Genomic DNA, 16764 nt, shown 5'->3' with positions numbered 1-16764 from the left:
TTTAGAAGCTTTTCAGAAAATAGAAGCTCACAGCAATGCCTGTGATGCGAAGCATTGTGAGCTTGTAGATCTGCTATTTTCCAAAAGGTTTTTATACATTTAAAACTTGTGAAACAGGACATTCTGCAAAACTAGTACTTTCTACTTTTGGTACTTTAAGTAAATGTTGATACCGATACTTTTGTAATTTTACTCAAGTACATTTTTAATACCAGACTTTCACTTGTAACAGAGTATTCCTACATTGCAGTATTCTTGATACTTTTATTTAAGTAAAACAAATATGTTTAGAGTTTTAGGGCAGGCTGGTGATGATCTGTTCATCATACTGTCCCATTGGGGGCGATCAGGAGCCGTGTATTTGTCGCAAGCCTTTAGACATTGTGTCGTAGAAGAAGCAGGTGATTGTAAACAGAAGGCTATGGCTGACGAAGAGGCTGGAGGTGACAACATAGAAGACAACATGGGCAATCAGTTACAACTCCTACCCGGTAACGATCTCAATGAACCCTGTCTCCATTATGTGAGGCGTTTTTGCACAATAACACATTTGCGAATGATGTATACATGCAGCTATAGCAAGCTTTTATTGCACATAAGGCCACTGTGATCATACCATCTGACTGGTTACATCTATGTTTTCGCTTTTGTTTTGTTTTCTGGAGCACACTGGTCCACACAAAGCTTGCATTTCATTAATGTAAGTGGGTTTGGTGGTCAGTCATCTGGTCCCCTTGTGTTAAAGCTGGCTAAACGTTTCAGTTCGAGCCTTTTTATCAAGCAACCGAGGCGTGTCAGAATGCAGTGGTGTAAAGTAACTAAGTACATGTACTCAAGTACTGTACTTGAGTACGATTTTGATGTACTTTTACTGGAGTATTTCCCATTTTCAGTACTTTTACTTCTACCACACTACATCTCAGGGACAAATATTGTACTTTTACTCCACTACAATTATTTGAAAACTTAAGTTACTTGTTACTTTGTATATTTTGATTAAACATACATTATAACCACTTCATCCCTACATACATTTGTAATGCTTCGCATCGCGAACTTGTAAATCTGCTATTTTGTATTTTCAAAAAAATGGTGTACATTTGAAATGGGACATTCTGCATAATGAGTACTTTCTACTTTTGGTACTTTAAGTAGTTGTACTTTTACTCAAGTACTTTTTGAATACCAGACTTTCACTTGTAAGGGCGCGCTCCCACCGCACTTTTATTTTACCTCTGGGGCAGAATCTGCCAATGCTTTGTCAATGCAAATGCATGGATTCCTGGTCTTGCGGATTTTTTCCAAGAATCCACGCATTTGCATTGACAAAGCATTGGCAGATACTGCCCCAGAGGTAAAATAAAAGTGCGGTGGGAGCGCGCCCTAACAGAGTATTTCTACATTGCAATATTGATACTTTTACTTAGGTAAGAAATGTGAGGACTTTTTCCACCCACTGTCAGAATGGATCCTATGACAATCACATTAGTTAATCAGTAACAGAGTATAGCAATATGTCATGACCTTCATAAATGAGACTACATGCCATACTCTATATACATGAATGATATCCCATTGCAGAAAATGAAGAAGAAGAGGAGCCCCTTGAGGATGACATGGAGACTGAGGACCGGGACAGTGAAGATGCAGAGAAGCCTACTCTCATCAACTTTGACCCGAGTCTTCCCACGTCACATGCTGTGCGTGATATCTAATCGTATTACCTCAGATTACAGATTTTCAACAAGTCCCATACATTTGAGAGGTTTTGCAATATCATGAATTCTGCAAAATGCAAATACAATAGTGTTTCATAATATCACGTGGATTAAAGTTCTCAGTCGCCACGACGGATTTCAGTCATTTGGATTCCATAGAAGTCAGCATGTCTTCTATAGAATTATGTCACAAACCGGAAATAGGCTATCTACAAGCTCACAACGCGTGAGCTTGTAGATATTATCGGTTATTCGTTATTTTAAGATGAAATAGTATTGGAAGAGGTCAAACTAGCATTGCATAAATGTTCAATCTTCCCAAGAATGATCTCAGATGTTTCATAAAAGAAAAGACTTAAGCCTCAATCTGCAATTTATTCAATTGTACGGCTACCAAAACATCATCATTTTACATATTGTGCAAATTTTATGTTAAGTTTATGAAACATAGCGCTAGTGTGTGTGGGGGGGCTGCTTTCACGCTGTTTCACAAATCGCAGATTAGGACTTGGCCTAACAAAACAATTCAGTCGTTAGATTTGATTTTGCTTTCATCCATGCATACTTCTTAGGGTTTGTTGTAGCCATGTATCATCAATTACTTGTCATTGCAACAGTTTTGTCTCATTCATTGCTGGTCTATCTCTGGCTCATTGTGGTAACAGTACCTTGGAGCAGACATGGAGGAGTTTCATGGTCGAACGGTCCACGACGAAGACAGCTGTCAGACCATTCCAGTGCTGCCACACACAGCTGTCATGCTGGTTCCGGGGCAAACCCTCCCTCTGCAGCTGTTCAGACCACAGGAGGTCAGCATGATGCGGAGCGTCATCCAGAAAGATCGCACCTTTGCCGTGCTCGCACACAGGTACACGTCAATGGAGAGAGCTGGTTGTATTCATAAACGGCTGTGGACACAGAAGCACTCAACCCCAGTACTTGTCTTGAGTTAAAGTATAGATACTCCTGGTCAAACTCGACTACAAGCGAAAGTTGCTCTGTCAATCTTGTACTTGAGTTAAAGTACTGGAGTACTTGTTTTAAAAAACAACAACTAAGTATTCAAGTACAAAGTACATTTCCTTTTTAATATCAATGCATTGCTTTATTAAAATATTTTTTAATGTAAAATTTTCCCACGTCCCCCCCTCAAAAATATCAATAATATTGAATAGTATTTCTACAAGCATTGTGAGCTTGTAGATTGGCTATTTTCACTATATTTGAAACATAATTCAGAAGGTACTTTTTCCTTCCTAGAAATGGAGTGGAGTGGAGTACAATATTTGTTTTGAAATGTAGTGGAGTGGAAGTATCAAGTATCAATATGAATACCTAAGTACAGGTACAAATTATTTTTGTCTTCTACCCTGGATTTGAACCTGGTTTCCTGCGCAAGTGCTGACATTGAGCTAAACAGAGCCTGCCTGCTTGCTCAGGGGATAAATTGAATCTTGGCTATCAGATCAAAATTCATGTCAGATCCTGTGTCAAGGTGAGACATGACCTTTGACACGACCTAAATGTCTCAATAGAAGAGCAGGGAGACAAAATCCAACAACCCCAATTGTATAAGTTATATTGTACTATCATACTCTACCATACAGCTTGGACAAAATTAAATTTTATTCATTAAAAAAAAAGTTACATAGTGCTGCTTTAAGTACAGAACTCGAGTAAAGGTACGTAGTTACAGTCCACCACTGTTCATGTACATGTCACTCTTCCATCAATACCGCATATCTCAAATCTCTCTACAGCGGCTCGGGTGAGCCAGAGGCAGAGTTCGGGACAACAGCTGAGATCTATGCATACCGGGAGGAGCAGGAGTATGGGATTGAGACGGTCAAAGTGAAAGCTGTAGGGAGGCAGAGATTCAAGGTCCATGAGATAAGAACCCAGGCAGACGGGTAAGCTGGAAAATATTCACCAACCATGTGAATAAATGATTCGGGTTAGGGATCAGAATGAGACCTAAGGGCTGCAACTGATTGATTGATTGCATACCTTATTTAGAAGTTTGCTGAGAAAAAATAACATGAAAGTACAGTTCAAAATACAAGGTCAACTAAATGGGATTGAAAAGCCCAAAAAAGCCTACTGGCTTTTTGTATTTCATTTTAAAATAGAAAACCTCTCTCTCACACTTAAGCCAGTGATCACCCTCCCCTCTGCCAATGTTGGCACCCGTGCCTGAGGTTACTTACCCCTGCCTTAGAAAGATGGCATAGCTGGTGTTTGAAAATAAATAATTGTAGATGAGCTTGGAAAATGGTGGCGTTGTCCTTTAAAGGTCAGGGACAAAGGTACAAAATATTCACATTGTGGTTGGACTGACAGTTCTCTTGATAACCACGAGGAAGAGTGATTTGACCACTAAAGGAAATCTTCTTTGGCTTTATGAATTTGATATTAAATCTTGCAGCTAGGGGGCAGAGTCACCCTGTTCACAATCATCTTTCCGAGGAGGAGAAAACCAAACACACTTAAATTCACCTGTATTCATGTGGAGATCGAGAAGCAGAATGGGTGATTTCATTATTTCAATTTAGTACCATCAACTCAACACAGTAAGATAGCCTGAGTCTTGGTTTTATTGACTTCTGTGTCATGTTGGTTGAATGGAGTTATCATTCCATGTACATAATGTGTTGAGCCAGCACACAATCCATCTAATCATACGAATCTTTCCTTACTATACTATATATACTATTTACCTTCTGTTTCTCTTTTTTTCTGTGTCTACCAGGATCAGACAAGCCAAGGTGCAGATCCTTCCAGAACGTGTCCTCCCAGACCCCCTCACTGCAGTGCAGCTGACACCTGTCTCCAGGCTTCAAAAGCATCCATCTACTAGACCTCCCACTCAGACCTCCAAACAGGCCCAGTGCTGGTGGGAGTCATACCGCCAGGTCTGACACACACACACACACACACACACACACACACACACACACACACACACACACACACACACACACACACACACACACACACACACACACACACACACTCTCTCTAGGGCTTTTGAAATTGGCCAAAAATTACATTTGAACATTCCTTTAAAAAACTTTGCTGTCGGGCAGAAACCAGCTAACTCCATTTTCACGTTTTTGCACTTTCTTTCCATAAATCGGTGCTATTGAACACCCTTTACGTCTGTGTGTTGGTAAAAAAAAAATATTGAACCAATGAAAATTGTTAAAAGGCGCTTCTGACAAAACCAGCTTACTCCACCAAAGGGGGGTGGAGTTAGCTGGTTTTGCTGACTCCAGGCTCCACCCCTTTTGACCTCCAACCTCATTGTGAGCTTGGAGGTCCATTCAGCTGTTCTTATCAATAACTCCACGTTTTGTTTTGCTCTTTTCATTTCCTGAAAAATTGACATTTTGGAGTTAGCTGGTTTCTGCCCGACAGCAGAGATATGTTGCATTTCGAATATAACTTAGTTTGAATATAACATATTGGATGCTGTACAACTTAATTTAAAGACTGCAGACATGTCTTTCTTTCTTTCTCTCTCTCTTGGTGCTGAGAAAAGATTAAATGAATGATTCATACTTATATCTTGTAAACGGTCTGCCATCGTTACCAAAATGGATCACCAGGTTCAGCTTGACCTATGTTATCATTTTGAATCAATTAAAGTGACGTTGTGTGACTCAATGCGTTGGGTACATTCAGTACAGCGCTGTGTTCTGCTGAGTCAGGGTTTGTCAGTCTGTGGATAGCAAGGGAGGAGCGTAACTTGAAGCTGCTTGCAGTCTCTCAGACCATTGATGGCTCTGTGATCTCGCGAGGCAAGTGGTGGAAGAAGTACTCAGATATTTTACTTAAGTAAAAGTAGCAATACCACAATATGAAAATACTCTGTTAAGTAAAAGGCCTGTGTTCAAAATGTTACTTGAGTAAAAGTACAAAAGTATTGGCATCAAAATATACTTAAAAATTGGAAATACTCTAGTAAAGTAAAAAGTTAGGCAGATCTTTTTTTCTTCATTTTTTTTTATAAATCTTGATTTTCACCTTCAAATATTGTTTATTTTTAATATACACATATATATTCGAATATGGAATATTCATTGACAGCCCAAGCGCACACACACGCACACGCACACGCACACAACACATAGTGTTAACCAGGCTCTTACAATTTAGTACCACCTAATTGAGCCACATTTGCGTCAGAAATGTAAAGCGCTCGCACGCGCACACACACACACACACACACACACACACACACACACACACACACACACACACACACACACACACACACACACACACACACACACACACACACACACACACACACACACACGCACAGTCGCACACGCACACAACACATAGTGTTAACCAGGCTCTTACAATTTAGTACCACCTAATTGAGCCACATTTGCGGCAGAAATGTAATGGTCCAACTATAAGATGCAGTATTACATCTTATAGTTTCTTTTTGATTTACGTGGTACAAGCACGTGCTACAGTGAGACATTATGGCTAAAAGGATAACACAAAAAATTCCTGGGGACTTGTTTCCATTGTGGTCCTAGTATGTATTACATTCATCAACATAGCATAAGGAATGAACACAATGATACATGTCACCAACAAATACAAACACTAGATGTACAAAAGAGAAAAGGGGAAAAAGGCAGCAGTGAATTTACATGTACCCCCCCTTGTGGTCTCCTGATAGATGATTTTTTCAGAGCATTTTTGAAAGAAACCAGTGGTACACATCCATTTAATGGATGGTGTCAGGCATTCCACATTTTGGTGGCAGAGCTTTAGAATGAGAATTTTCCCATGTTTGTTCTAAATTTGGGAGGTAGATCATGGTCGCTCCCTCTAGTGTTGTGGCTGTGGGTGTCACTCACTTTGGAGAAGTAGTTAGTATTGAGGGCATTGTCCCTCTGAGTATCTTTACCCATTTAAACCGGGAACGCATCTGTGTAACTACTTGAACCATTATTTTATACTTTGGCTATTCAAAAATAGCAGCTCTACAAGCTCATAGTGCGGCTATGAGCTTGTAGATCTGCTATTTTTTGAAAAATATTTAAAGGGAACATTTGTAACTCAAATCTTTGCTTCTGGGGAGGTCCCTGGAACAAAATATTTTGTGATGGGTCAGCGGCCAAATACATGTAATTTTGGGTGGTCCTTGACATGAAAAAGTTTGAGAACCACTGATATAGTAACATGAGTTTTTCAGAAAACTCTTAGGATTTAGAAGACATTTGTAGAATCGGAACCCCAGGCCTTAATGAGTTAAGTGCTAATCCCATTGATTTTTGCTTAAGCCTATCTTCTACCCTGAGTCATCCTAAACTAGCAAAATGTGTTGGAATTATAGTGGGTCTTAGGCTTAAGGCAGAGAAGTAGTTGTATCGTTTTGTTTTGGGATGTCTGAAGCTTAGTTTTGCGTGACATTGAGAACCAAGCATAATCAAAATGGCATTGCATGAGGGCTCCAGCTAGAGTCTTGAGAGCACTTCTATTCCCACATATTTATCGAATTTACATAATCTCATGTGACAGGAATACACCAGGCAACAGAGTAACTGTGATTTACCTAGTATACCCCAATAATCTGCTTAGAAAAAATGTCAGATTTCCGTTTAATGTCTGTCATGTATGTACAATGTGTTCTTCTCCTTTCGGCACTGCAGAGGAAGTTCCATTGTGCGAGCCTGACACCATGGCCGCCCTGGGTCTATGCACTCTATGACTCTGTGAGTAACTGGAGGATACAGTATGTGGACTATTTGGAACTTCCCAGAATGATGAACATAAACACAGCTCAATTCTATCAGCCACAATCATGGGAAAAGCCATTTTCAAATACTCTCTTCATTTTACCATCCAGGAGTGTCTTATGAACCGGGTGAAAAAACAGCTCCACGAGTGGGATGAGAACCTGAAGGATGACTCTCTCCCCACGAATGCCATTGGTTAGTTTCCGCTTACATTATCGTAGAAGGATCACAGGCGCACACATACAGAATATACATCACACACATACATACGTCTCCATTTGTGTTATTTTTTCCTCCCTTACATCCTCTAATCCCCCCGTTCCGCTTCCCTGCGTCTGTCTGTCCTGTCTGGTTTCTGTCAGATTTTTCCTACAGAGTGGCGGCCTGTCTGCCCATAGACGACGCTCTGCGGCTCCAGCTGCTGAAGATCGGCAGTGCCATTCAGAGACTGCGCTGTGAACTGGATATCATGGACCGTGTAAGGAAGGACCACGTTTGCTTTAACTTTAACCACTTAAACCCTGTATTCTTCCGTCTACACCAAATGTCTTTGCCAAAAATAGCCAACCTACAAGCTCACAACGTGTAGCAGAGCTTGTAGATGGCCAATTTTTTGATAATGTTCCCCCCAGCATCCCCCCGATTCTGGGGTTCAAGTGTTTAACAGACAGATTTTTTTTTTGGAGGGGGGCAGTCATAATTCCAACAGTCATAATTCCAACAGACTGTCTGTGTCACTCTGATGGTGCAAATAGTGGGCTATATTCCTCCTCTGTTGTACTTAATTAAAAGCAGACATACTGTCGGCCTCTCTCTAATGTGTGCCTCCAAGCGCTGAACAGATATCTTGTGCAGTGATTTTACCAGTCATTGTTGAAAGCAAGGATGATTGTAAGGATGACATAATTTTATTTTTATGTTTCATCATAAATTGAACTAGATGTTCCCCTTGGCCTTGTATCCCTTGTTTGCCTTCTGTCAACCTGAGTGCTGCATACCACAGGAGTCAAAGGTGCTAGTGCTACCAATGTTTGCAGTGTATGTTATAGTGTGCCATACTGCGGCATACTGGGGCAAATGACAATGTTGCTAGTCAGGGAATGTTTTTTTATTTCCATTTTACCTCCGCGGTGGTACTTTACTACTGCGCCACCCGAGCACCACTCTTATAATTCTGCAGTGTTATATAATACATAGCTAAAAATATGGAAAGGTCTGAGAGAAATACAAACCCATGAAAGCAGTCAAAATACCGTACTAGTTATGTTGTGGTAGATCTAAAACTGCCTTCATTAAATCATTTAGCTAATGATTGGTGTACAGTCAATTGTGAGACTTGCAGGGAGTTCACGGGCCTACACATCCTTGAGCCTGATTTATACTTCATCGTACGATGAGTGAATATATATATATATATACACACTGTTGTTATGTGTTATTAACTCTCTCTTCTCTTCAGTGCACCTCCCTGTGCTGTAAACAATGCCAAGACACAGAAATCACCACTAAGAACGAAATCTTCAGGTGAGTTTTGTGCGAGTTTTTGTTAGTTTCAGTGTATATCTTGAAATTAGCCCCCAGTGGGAGAGAGTGTGGTGGGGGTCCTGTTTGGATGTCTTAGAACACATACATTCATCCTGTGTATTGGTAAGGAAGATCAGTTACATTACTGAATGAGTCCTACGTTTTGGTTATTCAATGATAGCACACAAGCTGTGTTATACTGGAGGTAATGGATGTTTTCGTTGTCTGTCACATCGTCTCTCTTTTCATCATGGAAACATTACTGGGGCGTTCAATCCCAATGTTGTGCGTATACAACAAGTGAACAACAGCATCATCTGAAGCTACTGTATATCAGTGTGATTTTGTTGACTAAAACTATGACGAAAAATGTTGGTCGACTACCTTTTTTCACTGACGAAAACTAAATAAAAAAACGAAATAAAAACTAAGCTATGATGACTAAAACTAAGACTAAATATATTGACAATTTCATCAACAAATAAAAAATAGACTAAAATGTTAGTGAGGGACGAGTGGAAAAGAGATCCAGTAGAACTAAAAGACAAGTCATTTTATGCTTGGTTGCGCTCGGGAGTTGCACTCTGAAAATAGCAGATCTTCACAACGCGTGGCGCTGCGACGCTTTGTGAGCTTGTAGATCGGCTATTTTAAGCATGCAACCAAGTGTAAAATCAGCCATTACGCCGACATCAAGGCCCACAGAATACATTTTAGTCGACTAAATCAACTGTAGATTTGGTCGACTAAAATCTTATGATGTTTAGTCAACTAAAACTAGACTTACAGTAAAAAAAATTCAGATGACTAAAATATGACTAAAACTAAATGGAATTTTATTCAAAAGACCATGATTAAAACTAAATCAAAATGTGCTGTCAAAATCAACACTGCTGTATATTAGTTCCAGCCACAGGGCCGTCAACAGCAGCACTGCCACCATGACCTACCCGAGCAAGTATGGCATTCTGAGTGGAGCTGACGGCTTACTTCACTGGGGATGGGATAGAGCAAGCCTGCACACTAATGCATATTAATTTATTATAACCACTTAAACCCTATATACTTATTTGACCGGGGTCCCCCAGGTCTCTATACTTGGCTTTGCTCCTTTTTTCCCTCTACACCAAATCTCTTTGCCGACTACATTATTTCAGAATCACTACGGATTCTGAAAGTGATGCATTTGCCTATCGGAAACGCTTTTTCCTTTTAAAACATCAAATAGGATTCAGAATCAGATCTTAAGATTTGATTCGACAGCCTTATATATTTAGTTGCATGAAACTATTGTTTTAATCATTCTAGAAGTGAAATGCAAGGGGCACCACTCACTCAATCTGTTTTTGGGGGACTCACTTACAGTATGCATTTGGTTAGCCTTTCTCTGCTGGAGCAGTTCGAAACGTAGAAACAACGTGGCTGCCTTTATCCAAAGCGCTTTACGCTGCATTACGTTCACCCATTCACACACCAATAGCAGAGGACACCATGCAAGGCACCAACCTACTCATCGAGAGCAGTTAGGGGTTCAGTGTCTTGCTCAAGGATTCTTCGACACTAACCCAGGGAGAGCCAGGGATCGAATCAGGAACCTTCCGATTCCCAAGCAGCCGCTCTATACCACCTGAGCTACTGCCGCCCGCCCGCCTTTATGTAACACTGGCTTCCTGCCAGTTGCATAAAGGCTAGCTAAGCTCTCACTTGTGTAATACATTATGGTAAAGGTGTTTATTCCTGTCCAGCACTTATCTCAGAACCACGAGCACCAGTGAAGTTGTGCAGAGTGCTGTCTCTGTATAAACTGTGTTCTGTGCTCTATTGCTTGAGAACATCCAGATAGTTTACAGTGTATTGGTGACTGATGAAATGTTTAATACTGTATGTGTGAAATGAGATTGTCTGCTTGGTGATTAAAAACAACTGAAGTAGGTGCATGTTGACTCAAATACCCAACACAGAATTGGTGTGCAGCACTCCCTGCCTACTGTAAACAGAGCAGGTTTATTCTACTCTTAACATTAATTTGTTTTATTGTTTATCATATTATAAACATTTTGTCCCTCCAAATGGTGGAATGTGCTTTTACAATACAATCATGACGGCAATCATTTACACCAGCAAAATATGTACTGGGGAGTACTGGCATCTGTTTTTCCTCAGAATGTTCGGTCTTTATGTGCATTTTTCAGAAAACAAAGGACTATAAAAGCATGCAAAAGATTTTGTAAATTCATTATGCTGTCATTCATTTGTCAGTTTGGCATGCAGTGTGTAACATACCTCTATGGCAGTGGTTCTCAAACTTTTTCATGTCAAGGACCCCCAAATTGACACTTATTAGCCCGCGGACCCCCATTTCAAAAGATATGCCAGGGACCCCCATAAGAGAAGACTTTTTACGGCTCTAGCAGTGATTCTCAACCATTTTAATTTCAAGGATCACCAGTTTGACATGCATTAGGGCTACAGACCCCCATTTAATGGCATTTATACCTCTGGGACCCCAATTCACAGTAAAACCAATGTTCATTTAACTCTGAGAGTGTACAAATGGAACCAAATGGACCCATTTGTACACTCAGAGTTACAGACCCATAAGGGTCAATTTGGTGCCTAATCTATCACTTAGCTGGGGACCCCCTTGAACTCCCTCAAGGACCCCTGGGGGTCCCCGGACCCCACTTTGAGAACCAATGCTCTATGGGTTCCTACTCCGTGTCTGTTTGTTGTATTCTTTGATAACACTGGCCTGGTATTTGTCATCGAGATATGAATCAGCGGTGCTGACCTTTTGGCTGTCTTTTCTCTTCCTCCAGCCTGTCTCTGTACGGCCCCATGGCTGCCTATGTCAACCCTCATGGATACGTCCACGAAACCCTGACCGTCTACAAAGCCAACAACCTGAACCTGGTCGGCCGGCCATCCACACTGCACAGCTGGTTCCCAGGGTAAGCTCCCCCTTTTAAAGGGGCATTCTGTCTTCTTTTGTTAGTAACCTGGTGGACTGGGGTGGTGAATAACACCAGTCTTGGAAGAGGGTATTAACAGAGGCCTGAGGGTGACTAATCTAGAGAAAGCAGTAGGGGAACTGCGTGTGACAAAACTGTCTCCCCAGGGTTCTCTTAGTACTTATGTAATGATCCATCAAATCGCTCTTCGCATAAAGGGTGCCCAGTGCCGTGTCCTGACACAAAATGTGACATTCTTAAATCTGACATATCCTGCCATGTCAATATTTTTAATATGGCATTCACCCCTGTCTGTGACTGTGCGTGTCTGTCTCTCTGTTTGTTTGTTTGTTTGTTTGTTTGTTTGTTTGTGTGTGTGTCTGTCTGTAGTTTTTATGCTGTGAATGTAAGAAAGAATGTTTCAGCTAATCTCCTAGTTCCTCAACATTGTTCTTGTGAAGTAGACAAGCCTTTAAAGTAACTACTGCCATGCGTTGCCTTACTTCTTGCTAAGGCCAAAATTCTAAAATCACAGTATTTGTGAATTCATGGAGGATTTTAGTTTTCGTCACGGTCATTCACAGTGTTCATTCATTCAGTAGTGGCGTTTTGTTGTCTCGGTTCTAAAAGTCAACAAAAAACACTGATGCACCTTGGAGACTTGTCATGTACACAGGCAAAAGAACACTTTGTCCACAACTTGAATTATAGTTTGCATATTTTACTGATCCAAACGTGAGCATGGCAACATAAAGCACAAACAGCTTCTGCATTCTCTGGCTCTGGTAAAAACCATTGGGTCTACCCAAGGTGAATCACCTGTCCTAGATATGCCTTGGAGAGGCGTGCCTACAAATAATCCAATAAACCAGTCCAATAACCCATCAAAACTAATACTGCTAATAATGCCAAATTATAACAATAATAATGAAAATGGTGAAATGACTACACAGACTTCTACATCTTGATCACATGACTTCAGAGATAATGTGTACTGATTTGTGAGTTTTTGACAAAAGTTGTAGGAGTTGTAGTGAAAAGTGTGTTTTGAAGAAAACGCAAAATGATGCCAACCGTAGTCAAATTGAATTTAATCTGAAAAACCTGACAGATACATCTTGATCATGTGACATAATGTGTACCGATTTGCGTGAGTTTTAGACTAAATCGGCCTGGCGGAGACGAGGTCTGTTTATAAACTCCCACAGTATAATCCATGTGTCTTGTTTGCAGTCTTATCCTCAGTAATGGATTCTTAATTCACTGTGAAAGAATGCAGCAAAAACAAAATTTGTCTATGAATCCAGGGCTTCATTGATAGGGTGTGACTTATTCCTTTTAATATGGACAGAGGCGAAAATCCATCTTATAAGGAGGAATATGCTTACAGTATAAGGAGAATTCCTGAAAATACCAAACGTTGTCATGCTATTGACTGCACTTTGCGCCGGCTCACCTGTTTTCCCACAATAGCACCCTTTGGGTATGTTCATTCACCAGCCACAACCATTGCATTTTGTATCGTCTTCAGTTAGGCCTACATATTTTCTAAATATAGCCCTATTCCATGTTCTAAATGTAAAAAACAAAACATTTCCCAGTCTCCCGTTATCTCTTTCCTCTGTAATGTTTGGATGGGCAATCCCGAAAATCCCACTTCCTGTGATTTAAACCCTAATTGTCACTTTGAGTTTTATTTTATTATACTGCCACTTTTGATTTAGTGGCACATTTAAAAAGAGAACTCTAAAGGCGCATTATGTTATGATGCTTTTCTGGGCTGAACAGGTGTCAGATGCATTTGTAGTTTGGTGCCAGGGCACGTTGCTTCACTTCCAGTGTTCCCACGTGAAAGCTTTGGATTGAGGACATGACATGTAGCAGTGACGTGTGTGGGGATTGTACTGATTAGACACAGTCATCCATCCATAACATCTGCAGAGTAGGAGAGGCCAGTTCATAGTGTTTGTTTCGAAGTGTGAGCGCATGAATGTTTGTGACATCGTTCATAATTGCTCTATATTGCTCTATAACTGACGGGATGTGGTCCAAACGTGGGGCTACTGTACATGTCTTGCTATCTTTAACCCATTAAGACCTGAGGCCGATTAAAAAAATGTCTTCTAAATCCTTAGTTTTCTGAAAAACCTATGTTGCTATATTAGTGGTGCTTTCATGTGATTAATTATATGTATTTGGCCCGCCGACCCCCAAAATATTTTGTTCCAGGGGCCCCCAGAAGCAAAGATTTGAGTTAAAAATGTTTGCTTTAAAAAACATATATGTTCAAAGATTAGCACAAATGTTCACGATTCCTCAAAAATAGCAGATTGTAGATCTGCTATTTTTGAGTAGCCAAAGTATAAAATATGGTTAAAGTGGTTACGGTACACAGAATTCTTTCCCGGTTTCAATGGGTTAAGAAGTTACCGACCAAAGTACTTCTTCTTCTTCACCCTCAGATATGCCTGGACAATTGCTCAGTGTCGCTCCTGTGGGTCTCACATGGGTTGGAAGTTCACGGCCACAAAGAAGGACTTGTCCCCGGCTCGCTTTTGGGGGCTGACTCGCTCGGCCATGCTGCCCCGTATCCCCCAGAGCGAGGGGGAAGCAGGCGAGGAAGGCTCTCGTGTCCTCTGCCTGTGACGCCGGACTCAAGTTTGCTTCCATGCTACATGGGTCGTCAATCATCCATCATCTTCCTTTTTAGTAATCAATATATCACAGACAGCTTAGAAACCATGACAGTGAATTCATCATATTAGTGGAAAAGTAATTTAGCCTTTTGAATGACACACTAAAGGCAAACAGGATGGGGTCTAGTTGAAAGAAAGGAATAATTCTGCAAGATGACGAGCATATCATAGTCATAGAAAGCTACTACTTAACATACCCTCCTATTTATGTCTGGTTAGCCACTTTCTTGCTCACACACAAACACACACACCCACACACACACACACACACACACACACACACACACACACACACACACACTAGAACTGTATTGTCAGCTTACTTGTTCTCACTGTACTATGGAGGGTGGGCGAACTGGGCATGCAGTTGAACTGAATATTCAAACAGTTGTAGTTAGCAAGCTTAACCCTGTTTATTTAACCAGGTGTGAAATCAACAAATTAATAATAACCCACTTAGGTTTCAGGTCATTTGTCTTATGTTCTTTTATTACATTTTTTGGGGTTGGTCTATTTCAGCTGTCACAGGCCATTGACATTCATTCATTGTATAAAAGCAGATGGAAAATGTGTGTAGAGTATGCCACTCTAATAAGACAAGACTGTTTTTGATCATTTCGATAAGAATGAAATGTGTATTTTTGTATCCATTGAGTGAGATTGGAAGTTTTATTTTACATATTTTCCCATGTGTGCAGACACATGCTTCATATGTCCCACCTGTTTTTCTGAAAACAAACTGTATGATATGACAAGAGGGGTGTCTATTTTGTAAAGAAAGAAGGCTCATTGTACAGTAAAAGACATTGTGCCTCTTGTTGCTTCATATTATGCACATGGGAAAACTAGAGTTTACTTGTTGCCTCATCTCGGATAGATCCTTATTGAGATAAGTCAAAGCTGATTTAAGCCAGTGAATGCAGAGAGCAAATGCTGTATATTTTTCCCTATCCAATATTCATGTTGTGTGTAAAATAGTGTGCCTATGCTGCAGCTCAATGTCTTTGATTTGAGTTTAGTAAATCAGGTTGTCCACAGACACCAGTGAAATGTTGTACATTGAAGCGTGGTAACTTCAGTTGTTTTATTTTGTCATGCTTTGTGAGATTTAAGCTCATTTTTCAGAAGTGTATTCGTTGCTGATGTCCAAGGCCGTTGGCTCATGTTTGTATAGATTTAATTGTACATAAAGTGGCAATGATTCGGTGTCGTCCGACATAACATTAGTGTTCTACTTAATCTACTGTGTGTAGAATCTGAAAATCTGAAAACTTCTATCTCATTCATTTGTTTCCAATATTGAAGCAATATCAGTCTTTGACTCATCACCAGGAAGTATCATTTAATGCAATAAGAACTCATTTACAATGACTATGGTGGTCTTTCTACTACGCAGTCATGGGGGGCAACATTGAAATGTTTTGTGATATTTTCCGTAACTGGTATGAGAACACATGAAAAGAATTCTGGTAATTGAAATCTTCTGTTTTGGAAATGATAAATACTCTAATATGTTGTGCAATTAGTAAAACAATTATCATTTAGAGTTATTAGGCCTGTTAAGAATTAAGATCATTATCTCTTAAGACCTATATAATTTGTCGTATGACAAATGGCAAAAATAACCATATCCACAAATTGATCCAAACATAGTTATTGTCTTTTTAATTACTGTTGCTATTACTGCTGTGAAAAATGATGTTCACGGGATGATAATAATAAAGACCACCATGAACCTTGAACAAGCTCACAACATATCGCAAATTCGCAATACAATGTGTTGTGAGCTCGTCGATCTGCTCTTTTTGAGATGACGGGACTACTGGTGATATGTGCTGATATAGACTCTTCTAGGGAAAAGGAACAGCATGTCAAATGTAAAACAATGAGTGGTGGTGTTCTTGTGATGTCAGTCACTGTCCTGTCTTCTGGGTTCATATTAGCTCGGCTGTCAGATTTTCCTACACCCCTGACAATATGTGTGCTACACCGAAGGCCGGGATCAATTACCTGGTTCCAAAGCTGGCCATGCTTGTTTTCTCATGTCTCTTAATTTACCATCAAGCCAAATAAATATACAGTTATACTCTCAGAGTATCTTGCTTGCCTTTGT

At 40.3% G+C, this 16764-nt stretch overlaps 1 protein-coding gene across 1 annotated transcript; it reads left to right on the top strand.

Moving 5' to 3' along the window:
- Positions 1–405: 405 nt before the first annotated feature.
- crbn (cereblon) lies at positions 406–16743 on the top strand. Its single transcript, XM_084062184.1, has 11 exons — positions 406–491; positions 1582–1700; positions 2384–2586; positions 3479–3628; positions 4468–4630; positions 7394–7456; positions 7591–7675; positions 7843–7958; positions 8940–9004; positions 11824–11955; positions 14418–16743. Exons 1-11 carry the CDS (start codon positions 422–424, stop codon positions 14599–14601), a joined length of 1350 nt encoding a protein of 449 aa, XP_083918310.1. The 5' UTR covers positions 406–421; the 3' UTR covers positions 14602–16743.
- The last annotated feature ends 21 nt before the right edge of the window (positions 16744–16764 follow it).

Source organism: Gymnoscopelus microlampas (genome assembly GCF_963454915.1).
Source record: "Gymnoscopelus microlampas genome assembly, chromosome: 7".
Taxonomy (NCBI): Eukaryota; Metazoa; Chordata; class Actinopteri; order Myctophiformes; family Myctophidae; genus Gymnoscopelus; species Gymnoscopelus microlampas.
Note: the sequence above shows the minus strand (reverse complement) of the source record. Positions and strands in the feature narration are given on the sequence as shown.

Excerpts from the sequence above, each read along its gene's own strand:
- crbn (XM_084062184.1), top strand. The coding sequence starts at position 422 with ATGGCTGACGAAGAGGCTGGAGGTGACAACATAGAAGACAACATGGGC. Across the intron at positions 3,629-4,467 it reads ATAAGAACCCAGGCAGACGG|GATCAGACAAGCCAAGGTGC; the intron begins GTAAGCTGGAAA and ends TGTGTCTACCAG. Across the intron at positions 7,457-7,590 it reads TCTATGCACTCTATGACTCT|GAGTGTCTTATGAACCGGGT; the intron begins GTGAGTAACTGG and ends TTTACCATCCAG.